Source organism: Pagrus major, chromosome 2 (genome assembly GCF_040436345.1).
Source record: "Pagrus major chromosome 2, Pma_NU_1.0".
Taxonomy (NCBI): domain Eukaryota; kingdom Metazoa; phylum Chordata; class Actinopteri; order Spariformes; family Sparidae; genus Pagrus; species Pagrus major.
In genome coordinates, this window is record NC_133216.1 from 4,623,106 (window position 1) to 4,641,928 (window position 18,823).

An 18,823-nucleotide genomic window follows, 5' to 3' on the forward strand; every position below is an offset into this window, starting at 1 on the left:
TTCCATATTGCAGAATACTGATTCAAGTGGCACATGTTCACTCTGCAGAGTTTATTTAGAGTTCTGAGATACAAATCACAAACACACAAGCTTCATTTCACTAAAAATACTAACTAAAACATGATTCACTTTCTACTAGTTAAAATGCATGCACATTCAGCTACATGAGTACAAATCAATTATCATTTCTCTGTGAAAGGAGCTGGCATTAAAGTCGGTCTTTATAAAACCCAAAAAGACAGATTGCAGCTATTTTAAAAGGTAATTAATTATTGAAATTTTCCTCAGAAAAAGATCTAATAATTCAACTGCACGTTTCATGAAAACCACATAGACAAACTTCTGTAAATGGCTGGTTTTATTCATGTAACTGTATTGATAATGATCAAATCTACGTGTCCCCCCCTTATAAAAATGTCACATGTGAAATGTGTGAAAACCACAGTTAAACTAAACTAAAGTAAACTAAAACTTTTACATATGAAAAGAAAATAATGTCATGTGAACTGGACATTTTCACATATGAATTACATGCGTACATTCATATGTGATTGGCCATATATAGATATGCCAAAAAGCTAAAACATTAAAAGCTCCAACAGGTGAAGTGAATATCATTGATCATCTAGTTAAAATTAAATGTTCGGCTGGGAAACCTTCGGTCGTGGCATTCATGTGGATGCCACCTGACATGTACCACACCACAAAATCTGCCAAGGAACATGACAGAGAGCTCAAGGCATCAACCTGGCCTCCAGATTTCCCAGATCCCAATTTGATTGAGCACCATGGGATGCACCAGAAAAAGTCACATCCATTGAGGCCTTGATGGATCAGAGCCAATGCTGTCTAATCCATGGTGGGGCCTCCCTTGGTCAGGCTTGTCCGGCATGTCTCACAGATTCTCAATCGGATTGGGATCTGGAGAATTTGGAGGCCAGGTCAACGGCTTTGTTGATGAATTGTTTTTCATCTGATCAACTGGGGTGAGGAAGGAGACCCAGGAGATGTGATGCCTCACGTTGAAGTATTTAATGAAGCTCGATCAAGGAGGACAGGCTGACACAGTACATGTAGTAACAATGTAATGTCATGCCAGTTCTGAAGGAGACTTCTTGATCTGTGTCCATTTAAACCTAATGAAGAATATCCATATAAGGATATCCCTGAACCCCAAATATAAAAATAGTGTTTGGGTGGGTGGTGCATGTCATCCACATGATACCAGAACCTTGATTTTCCTCACAGGACATTGCATTGCTACAAGATCAATGTTATTCAATCACCTGTTAGTCATGGCTCATCAGTGTATCTGTATATGTCCATTTGCTTATATCACACAGTTCAATCCTTTAATCCTGAAGTGGTAACTTGTTTGTGATGTGTATTCAACACTGAAACACGCTGACTGATCTATGTCCAGTCCTCAATCGTCACTTCACACGTAGTTCTTGATGGCGTAGCTGCTGTGTGTGGGTGTCCTGGCTAGTGTGTACCCACTGGTGGGGAACCTGGCCCTCTGTGGGGGGCAGCTTGTGCACAGAATGGCTCCTCCTAAGAACAGCAGCCCAGAAGTTACGAAGCCTATATAAATGGCCGCTCCAAGCTCCCTCTTCAGCACCTCAGGGACTCGTGGGTTGTGAAAGTCACTGATGATGGAGTTGGCTGTCCAGGAAACTGCAACTATAGTGGTGAGGGCTCCCAGACAGAAGGTGGCGCCTGAACTCAGCACTAAGCGAGCCTTGATCCTGGGGTGGCTCAGGCAGTTGGTGCAGCGTGCTCCCAGGAGGAAGATGAGGAATCCCAAACATCCCAGCACCAGGCTGATGCAGATGAGGCCTCGAGCTGCCTGGAGGTCCGGTGACAGGTCCAGCAGGGCATCATAGAGCTTACACTGCATCTGACCCGTGTACTCACTGACACAAGTCATCCACAGACCCTCCCAGAACACCTGCATGACCACCAGGTGGGTGCCGATGAATGCAGTCACCTTCCACATGGGCAGAGCGCAGATCAGGATGGTCCCAGCAACGCCTATCATGGAGAGGCTGATACCCAGCTCCTGCAGAGCCATGGGGCACAGTGAAGACTCTCACACACCCTGAGAGACACAGAGGGAGGAGAGGAACATAACATCTTAGTGTTAATCAGAATGGACTGATGTAATCTTCCTTTTATCACATCCTGAAATGTTAAATATGTTGCTCTGTGATATGTTTCAGTGATTAATACAAAACTGAAATGTGTTCCTCTGTATCAGGTCATCATGTTAATGTGTGGCTTTTCATTTCAACATACAACAAGGGAACATGTCAGCTGTGGAAACAAAGGCTGTAATAAGAAAATATACAGATACACCAAACAGAAGTGATAACAGTAACCCCAGAGATATTTTTCCATAAAGCTGAAGTTGTTTCCTGTAATTGGAGTCATTAGATAAGAATTTAAGGAATTTCTAGCCATGGAGGCAAAGGGCCACTAGGGAGCAGTGTGCCACAATGACAAACTCTGTGAATAGGTTTGAACTCTTACTTTCAAATAGCTGTTTGTTGAGGCTCAAATCCAGCGTTTTTGTATAGTCAATTAATTTATTTTTCAACAGTGATTTGTAACAGTTTTAAAAGGCTCAAACTACATCCAGGAAATGACCTCTGGATTTCTATGATGTTCCTGTTATTTTTATATTCTTATATATTCACGTAAACGTCTTAAAATATCTGATATTAAATGTACTTAAGTATCAAAAGTACAAGTAAAAGTACATTATATAATATTTACATGTTTGTATATAACATGGAGGAAATACAATATTTGCTGCCAAAATGTAGTGCAAAAGAAGTTTAGAGTATCAGACAATAGAAAATACTCAAGTAAACTACAAGTACCTCAAGTACCTTACAATACTTGAGTAAACGTACTTCATCACTGTTAAAAAACATGTTATAGTTTATCAAAATGTTGTTTCCTGACCGAAGTTAAAATGCCTGAGATAACTTTAATCCTTTATCTTGTGCATTTATCGTAAGTGTCGACTTTATTTTGAACAGTAAACCCTGTAAATGTACTGTTATATGTGTTCTAAGTGTTATTTCATGGAAATTAATTGGTTAAGTGGTAAAGAGTAAATGTAAGATATTTCACTAAGACAAGAAAAGTGTGGAATTAATGTTGACCTCTACGTAGCCAGACTAAGTGGAACTACTGCAAATAACCTGGGGGTTCATGTTGTGCAAGACACAGTATATCCCTTTCCTTAAAGCTCCTGCAAGACCTTATTAATACTCATCTTGTTGTGCTCAGACCACAAAGTCAGTGAAGAGAAATGTGAAAATAAACCAGTGAGAACGCAGACACATTTAGTGGAGAATTGTGTCATTCTGAACATTTTAAGTTGTTCAGGCATTGAGTAATCTGACCCTTTTCTCTGATCCACCGCCAGGTAACATGAGAAAACACAATACTCTCAAAAGGTTGGCGTTACAGTCAACTAACAACATCAACACTTCAAATCAAAACCATCTTTCAAAATCAACTCAAATCCAAATATTTGAGATTCTAAGGCAAAAAATAGTTTAAACTTTTGTGATTAGATTTAGATAACCCTCTTTTAATTACTTAAATCCATTTCCTTTCTTAAGTATTTATGCAACAAACACTGACAGTGATTTACAAAACATGCTAAAGGAGGTCTTTCTTTACTAAACAGATCAGCCAGCAGGATTGTTAGTCCCTGAGTCACCATGTTTGTTCCCTGGATAGTGATCTCTGGTGAGTACTTGACAAACAGGTTCCCTCTCTCAGTGTTTGGTTTGAATAGCCACAGGTGCATTTTTCAAATGTACATAAACAACAAGCGTGAGAGGAAAAAAACTTCCACTAGAAGGTCATTTATTGTGAAAAAGAATTACAAATATTAAAGAACAAAAAGATGCACAGCGCAGTTACAAAAAGGTTTCTTTTCAACTGAAACCACTTTCCCAAACGTGTCAAAGTTTCTGTCATTTAAAGTACCACATAAACACGATCATTACCAAAAACAATATTCAGAGTGATCTCAGACGAAGCATCTTCATACAACTAAAGTGTGATTCTCTTATAAAGACAAAGTGCATATTTCCTTCATCGTCCGTTGTCTGTGTAAATGTCCTTTTCCTTCATAATCCACAGCAGCTATCTCAACTTCATGAACCAGACTTCTCTTTGTCCCTTTGGAAATGTCAAATGTACGTCTTTGTCGGTGTAGAAGACCGGAATGAATCCACTCTGCTGTTTCCTCCAGCCTTGTTTATGAGATACTTCACAGAAGGAGCCTCATCGTCTTTGGGGGGGCAGCTGGCACACAGAAGCCCTCCTCCCAAGATCAGCAATGCCGCGGCCCCCCAGCCGATGTAAAGAGAGGCCCCAAGTTCTCTTTTCTGTGCATCTATGAGCTGAGGGTTGTAGAAGTTCCTGATGATGATGCTGGCGGTCCAGGAAACAGGTATAAGACAGAGGACTCCACAGATGATCAGCATCACACCCGCTGCCACTGAAGCCCTCGCCTTGGCCCTCTCCTCCGGAATGAAGTTGGTACACTTTCCACCGGCAAAAGCTGCGAGAAGCCCCGCGATGCCTGTGATGATGGACACCACCACCAGAGCTCGGGCGCCTTGGAGGTCAGTGCTCAAAGCCAGCATGGAGTCGTACACCTTACACTGCATCTGGCCTGTACTCTGGACCACGCAGTTCATCCAGAGGCCCTCCCACATGGTCTGGGATGTCACTATGTTGTTGCCAATGAAGGCAGTGACCCGCCACATGGGTGAGCCGCAAACAATGAGCACCCCGATCCAGCCGAAAAGAGCCAGGGCGCAGCCGGCCATCTGCATCCCCATGGAAGCCATCGTCTTCTCTCTCTGAGTGTCTCTGAGAGAATATTAACAGCTGATCAGGTGTTCATGTGCATCTGAAGCAGACAAAGAGTGAAGAATAGGAGGCGTGATAACAAGCTCCTAAGGACACATTAGAGGCCCTGCCAAAGAATACCAGCCGTGCAGGATTCTTTGTGTGCAGAGACAATGAAGTTTCAATTATTCTTCTGGATGGAGATGAGTATTGTGTTACACAGAGTTTTGTTTGTATTCTTTACAAGGAAAAGGATGTATGTGACAGAAAATGGTCACATACAACTTCAAATGGCGCATTTAATTTGGTCACCTGTCGCGATAACTTCCGGGAGAGAGTCAGAGAGCGAGGAAGGAAGTCAGCAAACGTGACTGAACATAACATGAACAAAAACTTTAAATCATCACCTCGTTCATAAACATTTCTACCTGAGTCCCGTAAGATAGATTTTCATTGCCGATGAATGTTGAATGTTTAACAATGAAGACCCATGATCCCACACGACTCATGTCTTGTGTTTAGTTGTGATTGAGAGCCCCCGAGCAGCAGAAATTACATACTGCGCATTTAACTTCATAAACAACTTGGATTCTTTTACTTTACTTTTTTATTGTTTGAAACACAAACATTACGCAAAATAGTCTGAAATATCCATGTCAATACATCTTTAGTGCTTTCAATGATTAATATATATAAAAGCAAAAGCAGAAACTAAAGTGTTACTGATCAGGTGTAACATTTGTGAAAATACTTTTCACTTTTAATTATTCATTTACTGAAACCCATTTTTTTTATTATTTAGTGGTGGACTATAGTGATTCATTTGTTCCACTGTCTACTCTGACATCAAACAATCATTCATACATAACAGGTCCAGGTAGATTCTCTCTTGAATGACAGAGGGCAACGTAGGAATGTGAAACCAGGCCAACCAAAGGGCCACACCTGTGAAACACCCTGTAATTCTGCGCTGACATCATGTTTTTGATAAGGAACATGACAGAAAAAATACAGGTTATTTCCTTGATGTCACACAACACGGGCCACAAGTATTTGTAAACAAGCCCTTCCCAATCTGCAGGATGACATCGTGATTTTGTGCTTTTCCAATGGTCACAATAAATTAATTTTATGATCTAAATATTTTTCTGAGATTTTGGCAGAACATCTCAGTTAGTTTTAGGCAAAAATCCTGGTTTAAATAAAAATTACTACTTTGTTAAAGTCAGGGGACCAAATGACCGCCATGGTCACAATAATAACCACTTGGATAAGGTTTGGAAATCATCGTGGTCATGCTATGGCAAACAACATTCACTGCTGGTTGGAAATGACAACTGAGCAGCAGTGTCCTGTGCTTAAGTCACCTGACTTCCTCCTTTAGTCACAATGGACAAGTTATTATTACTATGTTCGCTGAAGGGCTTTTGTAGTGAATGTAAACATGTCATTTTGGGGCATTTGCTGAAATGTCATTTTTCTTGAGAGGAAAGTCTCATTTGAGCAGTTAAATGTTTTATTTTTAACTCTGGTCTGAGGCACATTTCTGAAATTAAAACAGAAACTATGAGACTAATATCCTGACTTTCAAAGTATTGCCACATTTCAAGTCTTTCTTCAGTCTCAAAAAATCCTAATTACATCACCTGTGATTCAGTGTGTTTTAAAGCACAACAACATAAATAGTATAGTCACCAAATTTCAGGACATAACAATAGTGACAGTGAGGTGGGCTTCAACTGCTCGAGTTCCCCACATCTGTATCTGTACATTGTATTTATACTTTTTAAAAATGAAAGTATACCGTGCATTTGTGACCCATATTTAATGACCTAGTAAGAAAAGATGTGCTTGCGTGTCTGAGAAGCTGATACATAGAAAGAAGGTCATAAAGTATTGAGAGATGGTTTTGGTCTTTTTATATTTGTTCAAACTAAATGTAGAATAACCGCAGCCTTGTCCTTTAAAACTGAGTCAGTCCTCAAACCTCCTAGTCATTGTATATCCCCTCTAAAGCAATGTCTCCAGGAAACAAGAATGATCACTGACTGAAAGATCTTTTAAAATGTATCACAATGTTTGAATTTATAACATGAATTAAGTCTTTTCAAATAGCACTACGTTTTAATCCAGGTGGTTTTTAAAGGCTGGTTGTGTGTGTATGGGTATGGCTCTTAATACGTGTTGAAACGAACACACTGTAACCAGCTCTATGAAAAGTTTTGACTGGCACTCAACACTGTAAAACTGGTTTAACCAGTTTAACGTCTGCATGAAGAATTCAATCAACTGCTGCATGTTTTGAATAGACTTTGTTGTTTCACTGTACTGTGCAATAGTTTCTAGTTTGTGACCTCTTTAAATTTTACACCATGATGGTTTCATCTCCTGTGTGCAGTGTTTCTGTCGGTCAGAAAAATGCACCTCAGTTTCATTTCTGACAGCCAGCGTGTGAAGCTGGGTCATCAGTGCTTTCCTCAACCCTTCAGACGTGATCAAACTGAAAGCATCTATTTTAAATGTAATGCTCACTATCAGTCACACCCCTGACCTGGTTTGAGTTTATTTTTAAAAGTCATCTTCATCTTGAACTTGTCTGACAAGTTTCTCTGGACTGTCAATTCAAAACCACAACTATTCATGTAAACAGCAAACAAGAGAACATAATAAAACTCAAGTAAACTCCCTGTGAACTAAAAATATTCACTATGACAAAAGAATATCATTTATGAAATATTTTTATTAAAATCAGCGATTTCAGTAAACAAAAGCAGCCTTTTGGTATTGCTATTGAATTATATATATTCACAATCAGTGTACTGTACAAGTTTTCTTCAATACATTCAAACATTTGGTTTGATACAAGCTTAATATGGAATAACTCAGTCCATTCATTATGATGTTGGGAGATTTTCTTGCCATCACTGTAGTTTCACATCAAAACTTTCTGCCACAACAAACACTTCCTTGCTTCCACCAAAGAAATCTGAATTTCTCAGACAATTGTCCTCACTCTGTGTCGAGACACAGCTTATTGGGCTATCAGAAACTCACAATGAAGGGGATTCACTCAAAAAATAGTAAAATCATTTGCAGTCTTTTTCAGAAGAATGGACCTCTCAGACGTAGGCTCTGCTGGTGGCTGTAGACCTGGCAGGGGCGTACTTGACTGGATATTCTGGGCCTTCATTGGGTGGGCAGGAGCTGCAGAGGAGGCCACCACCCAGGATGAGAAGTGCAGCTGTGCCCCAGCCGATGTAAAGCGCAGCCCCCAGCTCTCTCCTCTGGGGGTTGGTCAAGATGGGGTTGTAGAAATTTCTGATGATGGTGTGGGCAGACCAACAGACGGGGATCAGGATGAGAACACCAGCACAAATGAAGATGACTCCAGCAGCAATGGCCACTTTGGCTTTGGCGCGTTCCTCCTCCACAAAGTTGGTGCACTTGCCTCCTGCGATGCCCACGATGACGCCAAAGACGGCAACGATGATGGAAACGACCACAAGAGCTCTGGCAGCCTGGAGGTCTGCATCCAGGGCCAGCAGAGAATCGTAGATCTTGCACTGCATCTGGCCTGTGCTCTGCGTCACACAGTTCATCCATAAGCCTTCCCAGATGACCTGCGCCGTCACAATGTTGGCTCCAATGAAGGCTGTGACCCTCCACATCGGCAGGGCACACACGATGATGGTCCCCAGAAAACCAATGATGGCCAGGACAAAGCCCAGCATCTGTCGTCCCATTGACACCATGATGAGGTCTTGTTGAGTCACTTAGATCTGAACTGAAGAATTGAAGATTTCAGGAACAGGTCAGCTCAGCTCGAGTTGTAATGTCGAATAAAGGCTGTGGCACGCTTCGTCTGGTTATAAGGATGCCTCTCTTGAAGGTGGAGTCAGGTTGCCTCTGACCTGAAACCGATGTACTTTACCTGCCCAACCAGATTCTTGACATTATTCGCATGTGGACGGAGTAGTTTCGATGAGATGAACATCAGTCTTAAACGGCTGTATGTTAATGAGGGCCGTAAAGAGGCACCGCATTTGTCACTGAAACAATGATTTCTCAGTGACCGGCCTCTGATTTGACAGGTTACCGGAAGATCAGGTCCAGTCACTGGTTTCAGGTTTTTAAAAAAACACCAACAAGGGAGTGAGTATCACCGGATGTCAGACGTTTACGGAAAGAGACACCATTTATGTTTCCTTTTCCCTGTGTTTATTCATTACTCCGTTTAATCACCGCTTTATATTTTCCAAACTATTCTAGTAATGTATTTTTTTCTAATCAGAATGGAGGTGACTTATCTTATTATATTACTGATCAATGTCACAGTTGATTGGATCAATACTAAAAAGCTTTATATTTTTATTTTGTCTTTATTTTTTATAGGTTTTTCATGTCTGTTTTTGGTACTGTAACTTCTCACAGTTCATAGTGAAATGACACAGAGATCAAAATGAAATAAAGATTTGTTGTAGAAAGTCCTTTGATATAATTCTTATAGATTTATTTATCTTACTCACCCATACACACACACACAGACCTTCACATTCCCATAAAATAGCATCAGTATTGTGATAATGACTCCACAAACACATAAGTGAATATAGTACAAACATTTTATTGAAAATCTTTTGTATAATCTCAAAAATAAAGTGGCATTTACAGAAATCAAACATCACAAATCTTTACTATTTACAAAATCATCTCTCAAGGAAATAAATATATTGACACTGATTTGCAACTTTCACAATATTCTTCTTGTCTCAAGACTTCATTAACTAGAAAGAGCACAACATCAATCCAAAAGAGAAACAGTTTACAGTGATTGTTTTAGTCGATTCATTTTAAATCCCATGAATGATTTGGGAAACATACCATCCTCTAGAAATACACTGTGCATTTATTTTTGCACTCTAATGGCATACAAAGTTCCTGAAGCCAGCCTGGCAGAATTTACAGTCTTTATCCTTTTTATGTTGTTTCAGTTTTAGATGTATCCCCCAGGAGAGTATGCATTTGGTGCTGCATACGGTTTACTGGGTACGTATGTCCCGGTGGCTGTGTATGGTCGGCTGGATGGGGGAGCATACACAGGGCCATATGCTGCTGGGTTTGCCCCTGGGGCTGTGTAAGGGTACATTGGTGCTGGTGGGTAGCCTGGGTATCCATACGTGGGTCGTTGAGGAGGGCAGGATGTGGTTAGGATGATCCCACCGATCAGAAGAAATGCAGCAGAAGCCCAACCGATGTAGATGGAGGCTCCGATTTCCCTCCTCTGTGTCTCAATGGTCAAAGGGTTCTGGAAGTCTGTGATGGTGATGGCTGCAGACCAGCAGACGGGGATCAGGAGCACGATGGCAGAAAAAATTATAAGACAGCCACCTACAATCACCACCTTGGCCTTTGATGAATCTTTCTTCAGGCAGCCGGTGCACTTGGCTCCGATGAAGGAGACGATGAAGCCTATGAAGCAGAAGATGAGGGCGATGATGACCAGGGCTCGGGCAGCTTGCAGATCGCTGGACAACCTCAAAACAGACTCATTCAGCCTGCACTGCATCTGCCCCGTGCTCTGCATCACACAGTTCATCCACAGACCGTCCCACACTATTTGGCCCGTCACGATGTTGGCTCCAATGAAGGAGGTCACTCTCCACATGGGGACCCCGCATGTCACTGCCACCCCGACAAAACCTATGAAGCTGATGACCTGGCCTGCCACTTCCTTGCCAATCCTCCCCATGTTGAAGAGGCTTTGTCCAAAGCAGGAGAGAGAAGTGTTTCAGGTCCGGTTCTCTTTCGAAATAACACAGCTCTCTCACTTGTTGTTTGTCAGAAAATGTGCAAGAGGCGGGATGTCACGTTGTCAGATGAGCTCTTCTGGCCAAACAAGATTCCTTCTCCTAGAGCTAAAGGAGTGGCACTCATTACTAAACAATGACTTGCTTTTGTTCTTGGAAAACGCACTTTCATATGCAGATTTCAGTAAGGATGGGGTTATTGGATGGAGTTACAACCACTCAGTGACTTCAAAGGTCCTGAAACCAGTTCAGGCTGTAAAAGATGGCAAATAATTAAATTATATCTAGTTATTTTATTCAAAAACAGGCATTTTGCAGTGCCAATTTAAAATCAGAGCAGTGGTGGGGCAATTTAATACAATGTTGAATCCACAACTGATAAGAGCTCATGAGATTATCTCATTTTACTATGGAGTTAATGTCAATATTTCATTTTAGTCTAAAGAGTCTATTGTTTGGAATAGAGAAATGCACAGTCTTTTAAGACTACTACTCTGTTTTATTTACCACCACATTGAGACAACGTTTTAGGAAAGGATGGAAGGAAATTGCGAGCTTTTTACTTCTCCTTTTTCCTTCTTTAAAGAGTTTTCACAAGATGGGATTTTGTGACAATAATTGGTTTGATCAAAGGAAGCTGAGTGTGTTTAGGTATTCGGTTTAGTCATTGAATTATAGCTGTAAACCACAGTATCTTTATACAACCACAGCAGAGGGTTACATGCATAATTTCTTTTTTTTCTCAGTAGAGATAATATGTTAATTGCATCACACAAGGAGGGACTTTATGTACAATTAGATGGAAAAAATGCAAAATGAGTTGAAATATATTGACATATCACATATCTGCAAAAATCCAATATCATGTATCTCTATATTTTTCCACTGGGCTTGTTAGATTTTTTTAAAGGCTAGATAAATAAGACACAAGACACAGGAAATGGACTTAGTTGTATCCCTGATGCTGACTGTAAGCTCTGTGGCAGTCTGACAGGTGATGGAAAGCAAGAACAGCAAGCAGATCTTAATATGGCCCGTTCAGAGACAGGAGACAGGATGTGGCCCAGTTAATACAAACAATAAGCCTTAAGCTGAGGAGGAGACTTTATCTGTTCAGCATTGATAACAGTCAGTTTGATGGAGTGATGACATACAGGAAGCCAGTCACGTCTAGTGACGCTGTCACTTTGCATTTGAAAAGAAAAAGAAGTACTACATCCTGCAGATACCGCTGTTGGGTAAACAAACAGATACTCCATTTTCACACACCTAACCCAGTGATACTGCACTGGCAACCATTTCCTTACTAGAATCCAGAGAAGAAAATGTGTTTGTGAAAGCTGATGATAGCTAAGAGAGAACCCATTATGCTACTATTTCACAGCCCAACAGATTTTAAAACAGTGGCAACTTTTTACTTGTGTTTAAACTAAGTTTGAGTATATTTTCATAAAAAATTATAAACATGTCTCAGGTTGAACAAGATCAGGTTGTTGAAGTCCTCAATGATGATTTTGGCTGCAGCCCATCAAAGATAAAGAAACTCCCAGACATGATATGACTGGTTCATCATGGATGCAGTAAGTGCCTTTGTTTTCTGATCATGCTTACCAGGATGTTGATGAAGATCTCTGCCGGACTGAAGATACGACAGACTTACAGTTGTCGTTTATGGTTTATGTTAATCTGATCTGTTTTTTTGACCTCCTAGCATATTATGGTCACAATCACATCATGTGAACTGCATTGCTGCTTAATCATCTCTTAGGCTTAACTTGTGATATTGATTTTAACACCTCTTCCCTCCTCTTTAATCTCTATAATGCTATTAAATGTTAATGCTTTTTTCATGCGCAAGTAAACAGTCATCATTCAGTGAGTATATAGTTTATTTACAGTAACCTCACAAGATTCAGAAACACAGAAATATAAGTGTGGTATTTGCAGGATGTGTGAACATGAAAAGGAAAACAGATTAAAATGCACAGACTTTACTTAAGGGGTAACAATTACCAACACCCCTTTCTGTTGATGTAATTAATGCAAAATTTGATTAAGCTGAAGTTATACATGAAGGAAGCTGACAAATGGTCTGACTAAATATTTACATAGATTAGCCTAATTATAATAAAAATAATAATCCTTGTTATTCATCAGCCAGCCGCAATACAACTTGGATGTAAAAAATTAAGTTAAATTAAAAATTAGACTGAGACATGAATATAAAGATCAATTTTGAATGATCATAACAGGACAAGCAAAGTGGCAACATTGATGAAGGCTTTATTCTACAGGTGTGACTGTGAGCCAGCCTGCACAACCTCAGGGACCCGTCAGCACAACTAAATGAGATGAATCCAGTGTTTACGCTTCTGGTTAAACTTGCCGGACAGGACAAAATGTCCGTTGTGAGTAAGGTCACTTTGACACATGACAACCACAATCAAATCTCAGGATTCAGCTTGTTGAAGTCAAGTGAAGTCCGTGCAGGAAGTGCTAATCATCTTATACGTATTCTCTTGATGTGGAGGCTGACTTCACAGGTGTGAATTTGGGCACGTAGTGAGGGTGTTCATGTCTGGGCGGGCAGTTCCAACACAGTAGGCCCCCTCCCAACAGCAGCAGTGCAGCAGCTGCCCAGCCGATATACAGCGCCGCTCCTAACTCGTACCTCTGGGCATTGAGAGTTATGGGGTTGTAGAAGTTGGTGATGATGGTGTTGGCAGACCAGGAGACCGGGATGAGACAGAGCAACCCTGAGACGATGAACAGAACTCCAGCCAGGATGCAGGCCTTTGACTTGGATTGCTCCTCCTCGATGCAGTTAGTGCATTTCCCGCCAGCGATTGACAACATCACTCCAACGATTCCGGTCAGGATGGAGATGATGATCATGGCCCGAGCGGCCTGCAGGTCTTGGGGCAGAGCCAGCATGGAGTCGTACACCTTACACTGCATCTGGCCTGTACTCTGCACCACACAGTTCATCCACATGCCCTGCCAGATGGTCTGAGCCGTGATGATGTTGGCTCCGATGAAAGCAGTGACCTTCCACATGGGCAACGCGCACACCACGATGACCATGAACCAGCCAATCACAGCCATCGATATACCAATGATCTGGATCCCCTGAGAAACCATTTTGCCGGCTTCGTTCCTCACACGTGAAAATCCCAGAAAAAAGACGAGTGGAATGAGGTGAGCTTGTATTTATAGGGTGCTGTGTGAGAAGTGGGACACAGGCATGAGGGTATGTGATACCACATACCTCAGCTCCTATTGGCTGGAAGGAGTTTACACACAAACAGAGACCCACTGACCTTTAGTAGCGCTGACCTGCCAGAATCCAAACCTTCAAGGTCAGACACAAACAAAAGAAAAACTGTCAACTGACAACAATTTCAAATACAACAAAAGCATGTGAAAAATGAGTCTTCTTCTAAATTCACAACCTTATAAACCCTTAAAGGAACAGTTCACCCAAAAATGAAAATGATCTAGCAAACATTTCTGGAGATTCACAGCATCACAGCAAAAAAAAAAAAAAAAAAAAGGCTCCTACAGTGGTCCGGTGTAGGTCTCTGGAAGCTCAGAGATTTCAAATTGATTTAAAAAAAGATGTGATTTACACCTTTACATGTAGTCGAGCTTGTGCACCCATGCACGCTGAGCTTTATGAAGCCATTTTATTTTTATTTTTAGTTTAGTTTTTTAAAATTTTTTGTTGATGTTCTTTTATAGTCCCCAGCTACTTCAGTTGTTTAGGAGAATGCTGCAACGCTGTTTTGCTGTGAAGCTCCAGAAATATTTTGTGGGCTACAAAACTTCACCTGACTTTCCATCAGTATGGGGGTGAGTAGATAATTTTGGATGAACTGTACCTTTTATCACAATAATATGCTTCAACTGCAACTCTAAAGCCCTTGGATGCCATCTATCATTCTGCACTAAGATGTATTACTGGTTATTGCAACTGCAGGTTTAAGCAACATTATGTAAAAATCTGCATTTTGTGCAACTTGGTGCCCCCTACAGTTTCTGAGTGCAACACCACTGTCGTTACTACAAATCCCACATCCATAACAATTTGTCAGACGTAATGTAGGTGCTCACGACAAACATAACTCATTACAGCCTCATAATGTTATGTGTTTAAAACTTGTATGTTGAAGTAAACATGTATGTAACTGTCACTGAAGTACAGTGTAGAAACAAGTGACAGAGACACCGTTCACCCTGTTACAAGACACTGTAACATCAACATGATTTTCAAGCTGTTGTTCAGTGCTGTCAAACTGCACTGTGGCTTTTATTTTCTAGTCTCTTTTAAACCTATTCTATTTTGGGTATTTTCCTATTTCTTAACTTTCAAACTTCTGAATTTGAAATGATTGAACTGAAGGTCATAAAAGTAGGCCTGTTGTTACCTGGGTATTTACACATGATCGGATGTGAGACAAACCACATGACATGTTGTTTTGTTTACAGCAAGGGGCAGTGTTGCACAGGTGATGACTTCTGAGTCATCAGGAATACTTCCTGTTGAAAAAAAATACATGCGTCTCATAATTCATGAGACTAATATGAAAATTTAGACTAATTTATTAACAAATTTGTATTAGATGTGCATAAAATCTAGAGTCTTTTATTGCTTTTAACATGATTATGCTGTATTATAAAGTAGCCGCTCATATAAAGACTCAATTCAGTTAAATCGTTTTTCACACTTCTTTTTAAACAGATTTTTCATGGTAGGTGAATTAGTATTTAGTAAATTTAGTATTTTATTTGTAAAATATTTATCATTACTTTTATTTTTTTAGTTATTAATCAGATAAAATGTATGGGTTGTGTCAAGGGTTGCTGAAGCTTATTGACCCGTTGTGTCTAGCAGTGCCACGCCCTATGTCTTCCCTCTGTAACCTCCATTTTAGCTTAAGATGAAGCTGTTTTAATATGTTATAAAAATCTAAAAGAACACACAAACATGATAATTAGATGTTGATAAAAAAAATCTTTATTTACAGATTCAGACAGTCACAAATTACTCACACAGTAAAATGAAATGATATCTAAAATGGATGAAAAGGAACGAAAAGTAATACAAATTCAGTTAATCAAAGTGACATGTTAAATGTTGCTCCAATATCTCGTATATTCTCTTAATATTCTAATGTGTATCTTTTTTTGCACTCTCATTGATTCAATCACTTTGAATCTCAGTCCACATAAAGAGTTGTTTGGGTGTGGTGCCTGTCTCTTTATCTTGCCAACGATGAATCAAATCCTGAAGTGCTGTAACTCAACATGAAAGCATAAAAAATGAAATTCAAATCATGCTCATTTTGGCAGTATGAATTAATTTCATGGACCATAAAGCATTTATTTAAGTCTCTTTTCAGTCTCTCCGTCATTCATCTTTTCTCTCCTCAGACGTAGTCCTTGGGTCCATTTGAACGGGCAGCTGAGTACTTGGCAGAGTAGTTATCCTTGGGAGGGCAGTTGGCACAGAGGAGTGCACCACCCACGATGAGGAGGCCTGAGGCCCCCCAGCCGATGAAGAGTGCAGCTCCAAGCTCCCTTTTCTGGGAGCCTATTGTCAGTGGGTTGTAGAAGTTTCTGATGATGGTGTGTGCCGTCCAGCACACAGGGATGAGGCACATAACACCAGCAATGATGAAGATCACGCCAGATGCCACACCGATTTTAGCTTTGGCACCCTCATCCTCCACGCAGTTGGTGCATTTGCCCCCTGCGATGGACAGCAGGACTCCAAGGATGCCAATCAGGATGGCGATGATGATGAGGGCGCGGGCAGCCTGGAGGTCACGGGAAAGGGCCAGCATGGAGTCATAAACCTTGCACTGCATCTGGCCTGTGCTCTGGACCACACAGCTCATCCAGATGCCTTCCCAAGTTGTTTGAGCAGTCACAATGTTCTGGCCGACGAAGGCTGTCACTTTCCACTGGGGCAGGGCGCAGACAACGATGGTCCCAATCCATCCAATAATGCAGAGGGCAATGCCCAACATCTGTAAGCCAGCTGCCACCATGTCTCCTCAGAAAGATTCTTGCACAGTTGTCCAAAAAAAAAACGTCCAAAAGTGTTGTGTCTCTGGAAGTCAGTTGCTTGAGAGATCCCCAAGAGTGAATGTTTGGGCAAGGTTGGAGTGGGTCTTATATACATTTGACCCGGGAGGGGCTTGGCACATAAACACACGCACACTGTCACACGGCTGTGACGTGATGACTACCACCACTTCCCCACCCGCAGCCACGGGCATGTGTCATCATGTCAGTTTTTGTCTCAGTCAAGTAATCGTTACAGGTGGAATGGCCACTCTGTGACTCACAGGTACTCGGATCAGTTGAGCAGACTAAAAAAAAAATACCATCAGCCACACCCTCAAAGTTGTTTTCGCATTTTATTGGTCCTGTTTTTCTTTTTACATGTTTTCTGTTATGTACTGCGATAACAATGAATATGCTACTTTGCTGAAAACCTTGCATGTGCAAAATGTCAGCTTTAAAGGAAATTTAGAGGAACAGCGTTGTTCTTTCTCAAAATGTTTCCTACATCTGAAGATTGTACTTAACAGTCTACAAAGGAGCACTTAATGTTTCACTTGTGATTAAAAAAAAGAAAAAGAAAGATTTCCTCAGTCTCAGGGTTTTAATGAAACAGTTATATCTGTCATTTCCATTTTTTTTTAAAAACAAGGGTCTTAAGTTTAGGTTTTTGAAATTAATAAATGAATACAGCTTTTGTCGAAGATTTGCCAGTGATGTTGTCTGTTAACCTTTAACCCTTTGTCTCTGATCTTTTCAGCGGTGGGAGCCTCAGTTTGTGACAAAGGCAGAAAAACTTTTGACCAGAGTTGCTCAGTTGTGCAGATAGAAAATTGCACCATTGAAAATGTCTATGTGTCTGAATATGCATTTCAGTACAAATTAAATACTTTAATTTCCCTTCTTTGCTTCATTATTTCTTGGTTAAGTTATACTTCGTTCACAGAATGTAATAAGATTCACCGTTATGAAAATGACACTTTTAAAAACATCAAGATAACTGTTGATGTCGAAAACAGAAACACATCATGCTTAACTTGTCCTTAATAACTACCAACTACCACTACTAACCTTGATAAGATCTAAACCACAGAATGCAACCGGTTGTGTAAATGCTCTGACCATTCTGGTATTCATCAAGTCCATATTACATTAAAAACTGATCAAACTGATTTAACAGGCCTTCTCACACAGTAGTGCAACTGAACAGGGCCATTTGCACAGCCAAAGGACATGCCCATGAAAATATATCAGTAGAACAAGGAACTCAATATTTTTAACAGTGTTCCCATTAGAAATAATTTCAATTAAGTATTTTATATGAACAGTAATGAACAGAAAATATTTATCGTAGGCGAAATAGAGGGAGATAAGAGCTGACCTTGCAGTGATGTCTGAAGGGTTGTAGTCGTCTCCTATAGGTTGTTCTGGGAGATAAAATGTGCACTCCGCAGTCGGGGGGTCCCACTTGATTTATCGATAGTTTTCCTCAGCAGTGAGAAGACAGCAGGAGGGAGATGTTGGGGAAATGGACAACACTCTGCCAAGTGATTCCAGTTGACAGACTGTTGCAAAAAGAGGGAATAGTGAGAGGGGGCAAAGAGAGGTAGAGAGAGAATCAGATTGTTTCAGAAATGAATGGAGGCAGTGTTTAAGAGCCAAAACTACCGTTAGGACTATAATGCCTCTATTTTATCCAAGGTAGGATCATTAAAGCTACTTCAGCCTGGCTAAGGAGATTGGGTTCCACACACAAGGAGGCAGCGAGGAATTTCCACAATTAAGAATCTGAGGAGAGATGGTTCCAGGGTGAGATTAGTCCTGATGTGTACGTACTGATAGGCCTCCGAGACGCCACAATCACATGCGTCATGTTTTGGAAAAAAAATCACAGTAGTTACTACACACGCTGCAACTTTAGTAACTATAAAAAGCACTGAATAATCTCATATGTGCATAACCATTCTTTTAAAAATCAGACTGACAGTAAAATGCTAAATTTAGTTTCTAATATAAATCTTTGTGTTTTGAGAGTAAAGGAACTGAACAGTGTCATTACTTGA

General features: G+C 40.6%; 5 protein-coding genes across 8 annotated transcripts; all 5 read right to left on the bottom strand.

Annotated features, from left to right (window-relative positions):
* Positions 1-1,328: 1,328 nt before the first annotated feature.
* Positions 1,329-18,226, bottom strand: LOC141008623 (claudin-4-like). 3 transcript variants are annotated; one of them, XM_073481077.1, is made up of 3 exons: positions 18,142-18,167; positions 14,012-14,043; positions 1,329-2,101 (listed from the first exon to the last, which is right to left on the bottom strand). In XM_073481077.1, exon 3 carries the CDS (start codon positions 2,072-2,074, stop codon positions 1,439-1,441), a length of 636 nt encoding a protein of 211 aa, XP_073337178.1. In that variant the 5' UTR covers positions 2,075-2,101; positions 14,012-14,043; positions 18,142-18,167; the 3' UTR covers positions 1,329-1,438. The 3 variants fall into 3 exon arrangements, with proteins under 3 accessions (XP_073337178.1, XP_073337185.1, XP_073337171.1); XM_073481084.1 differs by lacking the exon at positions 18,142-18,167 and adding an exon at positions 17,832-17,864; XM_073481070.1 differs by lacking the exon at positions 14,012-14,043 and having other exon boundaries at positions 18,142-18,226.
* LOC141008614 (claudin-4-like) lies at positions 4,218-4,883 on the bottom strand. Its single transcript, XM_073481058.1, has one exon. The coding sequence runs from the start codon at positions 4,881-4,883 to the stop codon at positions 4,218-4,220; it is 666 nt and encodes a 221-aa protein (XP_073337159.1).
* Positions 8,004-10,633, bottom strand: LOC141015290 (claudin-4-like). Its single transcript, XM_073489273.1, has 2 exons — positions 9,995-10,633; positions 8,004-8,402 (listed from the first exon to the last, which is right to left on the bottom strand). The coding sequence occupies exons 1-2, from the start codon at positions 10,631-10,633 to the stop codon at positions 8,004-8,006; spliced, it is 1,038 nt and encodes a 345-aa protein (XP_073345374.1).
* Positions 12,662-18,192, bottom strand: LOC141008648 (claudin-4-like). Of its 2 annotated transcripts, none has more exons than XM_073481095.1 (3): positions 18,142-18,192; positions 14,012-14,043; positions 12,662-13,911 (listed from the first exon to the last, which is right to left on the bottom strand). In XM_073481095.1, exon 3 carries the CDS (start codon positions 13,830-13,832, stop codon positions 13,197-13,199), a length of 636 nt encoding a protein of 211 aa, XP_073337196.1. In that variant the 5' UTR covers positions 13,833-13,911; positions 14,012-14,043; positions 18,142-18,192; the 3' UTR covers positions 12,662-13,196. The 2 variants fall into 2 exon arrangements, with proteins under 2 accessions (XP_073337196.1, XP_073337205.1); XM_073481104.1 differs by lacking the exon at positions 18,142-18,192 and adding an exon at positions 17,832-17,861.
* On the bottom strand, positions 15,691-16,818 carry LOC141008659 (claudin-4-like). The gene has a single exon (XM_073481110.1). It carries the CDS (start codon positions 16,742-16,744, stop codon positions 16,121-16,123), a length of 624 nt encoding a protein of 207 aa, XP_073337211.1. The 5' UTR covers positions 16,745-16,818; the 3' UTR covers positions 15,691-16,120.
* Positions 18,227-18,823: the final 597 nt, after the last annotated feature.

Excerpts from the sequence above, each read along its gene's own strand:
- LOC141008623 (XM_073481070.1), bottom strand. The coding sequence starts at position 2,074 with ATGGCTCTGCAGGAGCTGGGTATCAGCCTCTCCATGATAGGCGTTGCT.
- LOC141008614 (XM_073481058.1), bottom strand. The coding sequence starts at position 4,883 with ATGGCTTCCATGGGGATGCAGATGGCCGGCTGCGCCCTGGCTCTTTTC.
- LOC141015290 (XM_073489273.1), bottom strand. The coding sequence starts at position 10,633 with ATGGGGAGGATTGGCAAGGAAGTGGCAGGCCAGGTCATCAGCTTCATA. Across the intron at positions 8,403-9,994 it reads CCCCAGGGGCAAACCCAGCA|GCTGCCAGAGCTCTTGTGGT; the intron begins GCATATGGCCCT and ends GCAGACCTCCAG.
- LOC141008648 (XM_073481095.1), bottom strand. The coding sequence starts at position 13,832 with ATGGTTTCTCAGGGGATCCAGATCATTGGTATATCGATGGCTGTGATT.
- LOC141008659 (XM_073481110.1), bottom strand. The coding sequence starts at position 16,744 with ATGGTGGCAGCTGGCTTACAGATGTTGGGCATTGCCCTCTGCATTATT.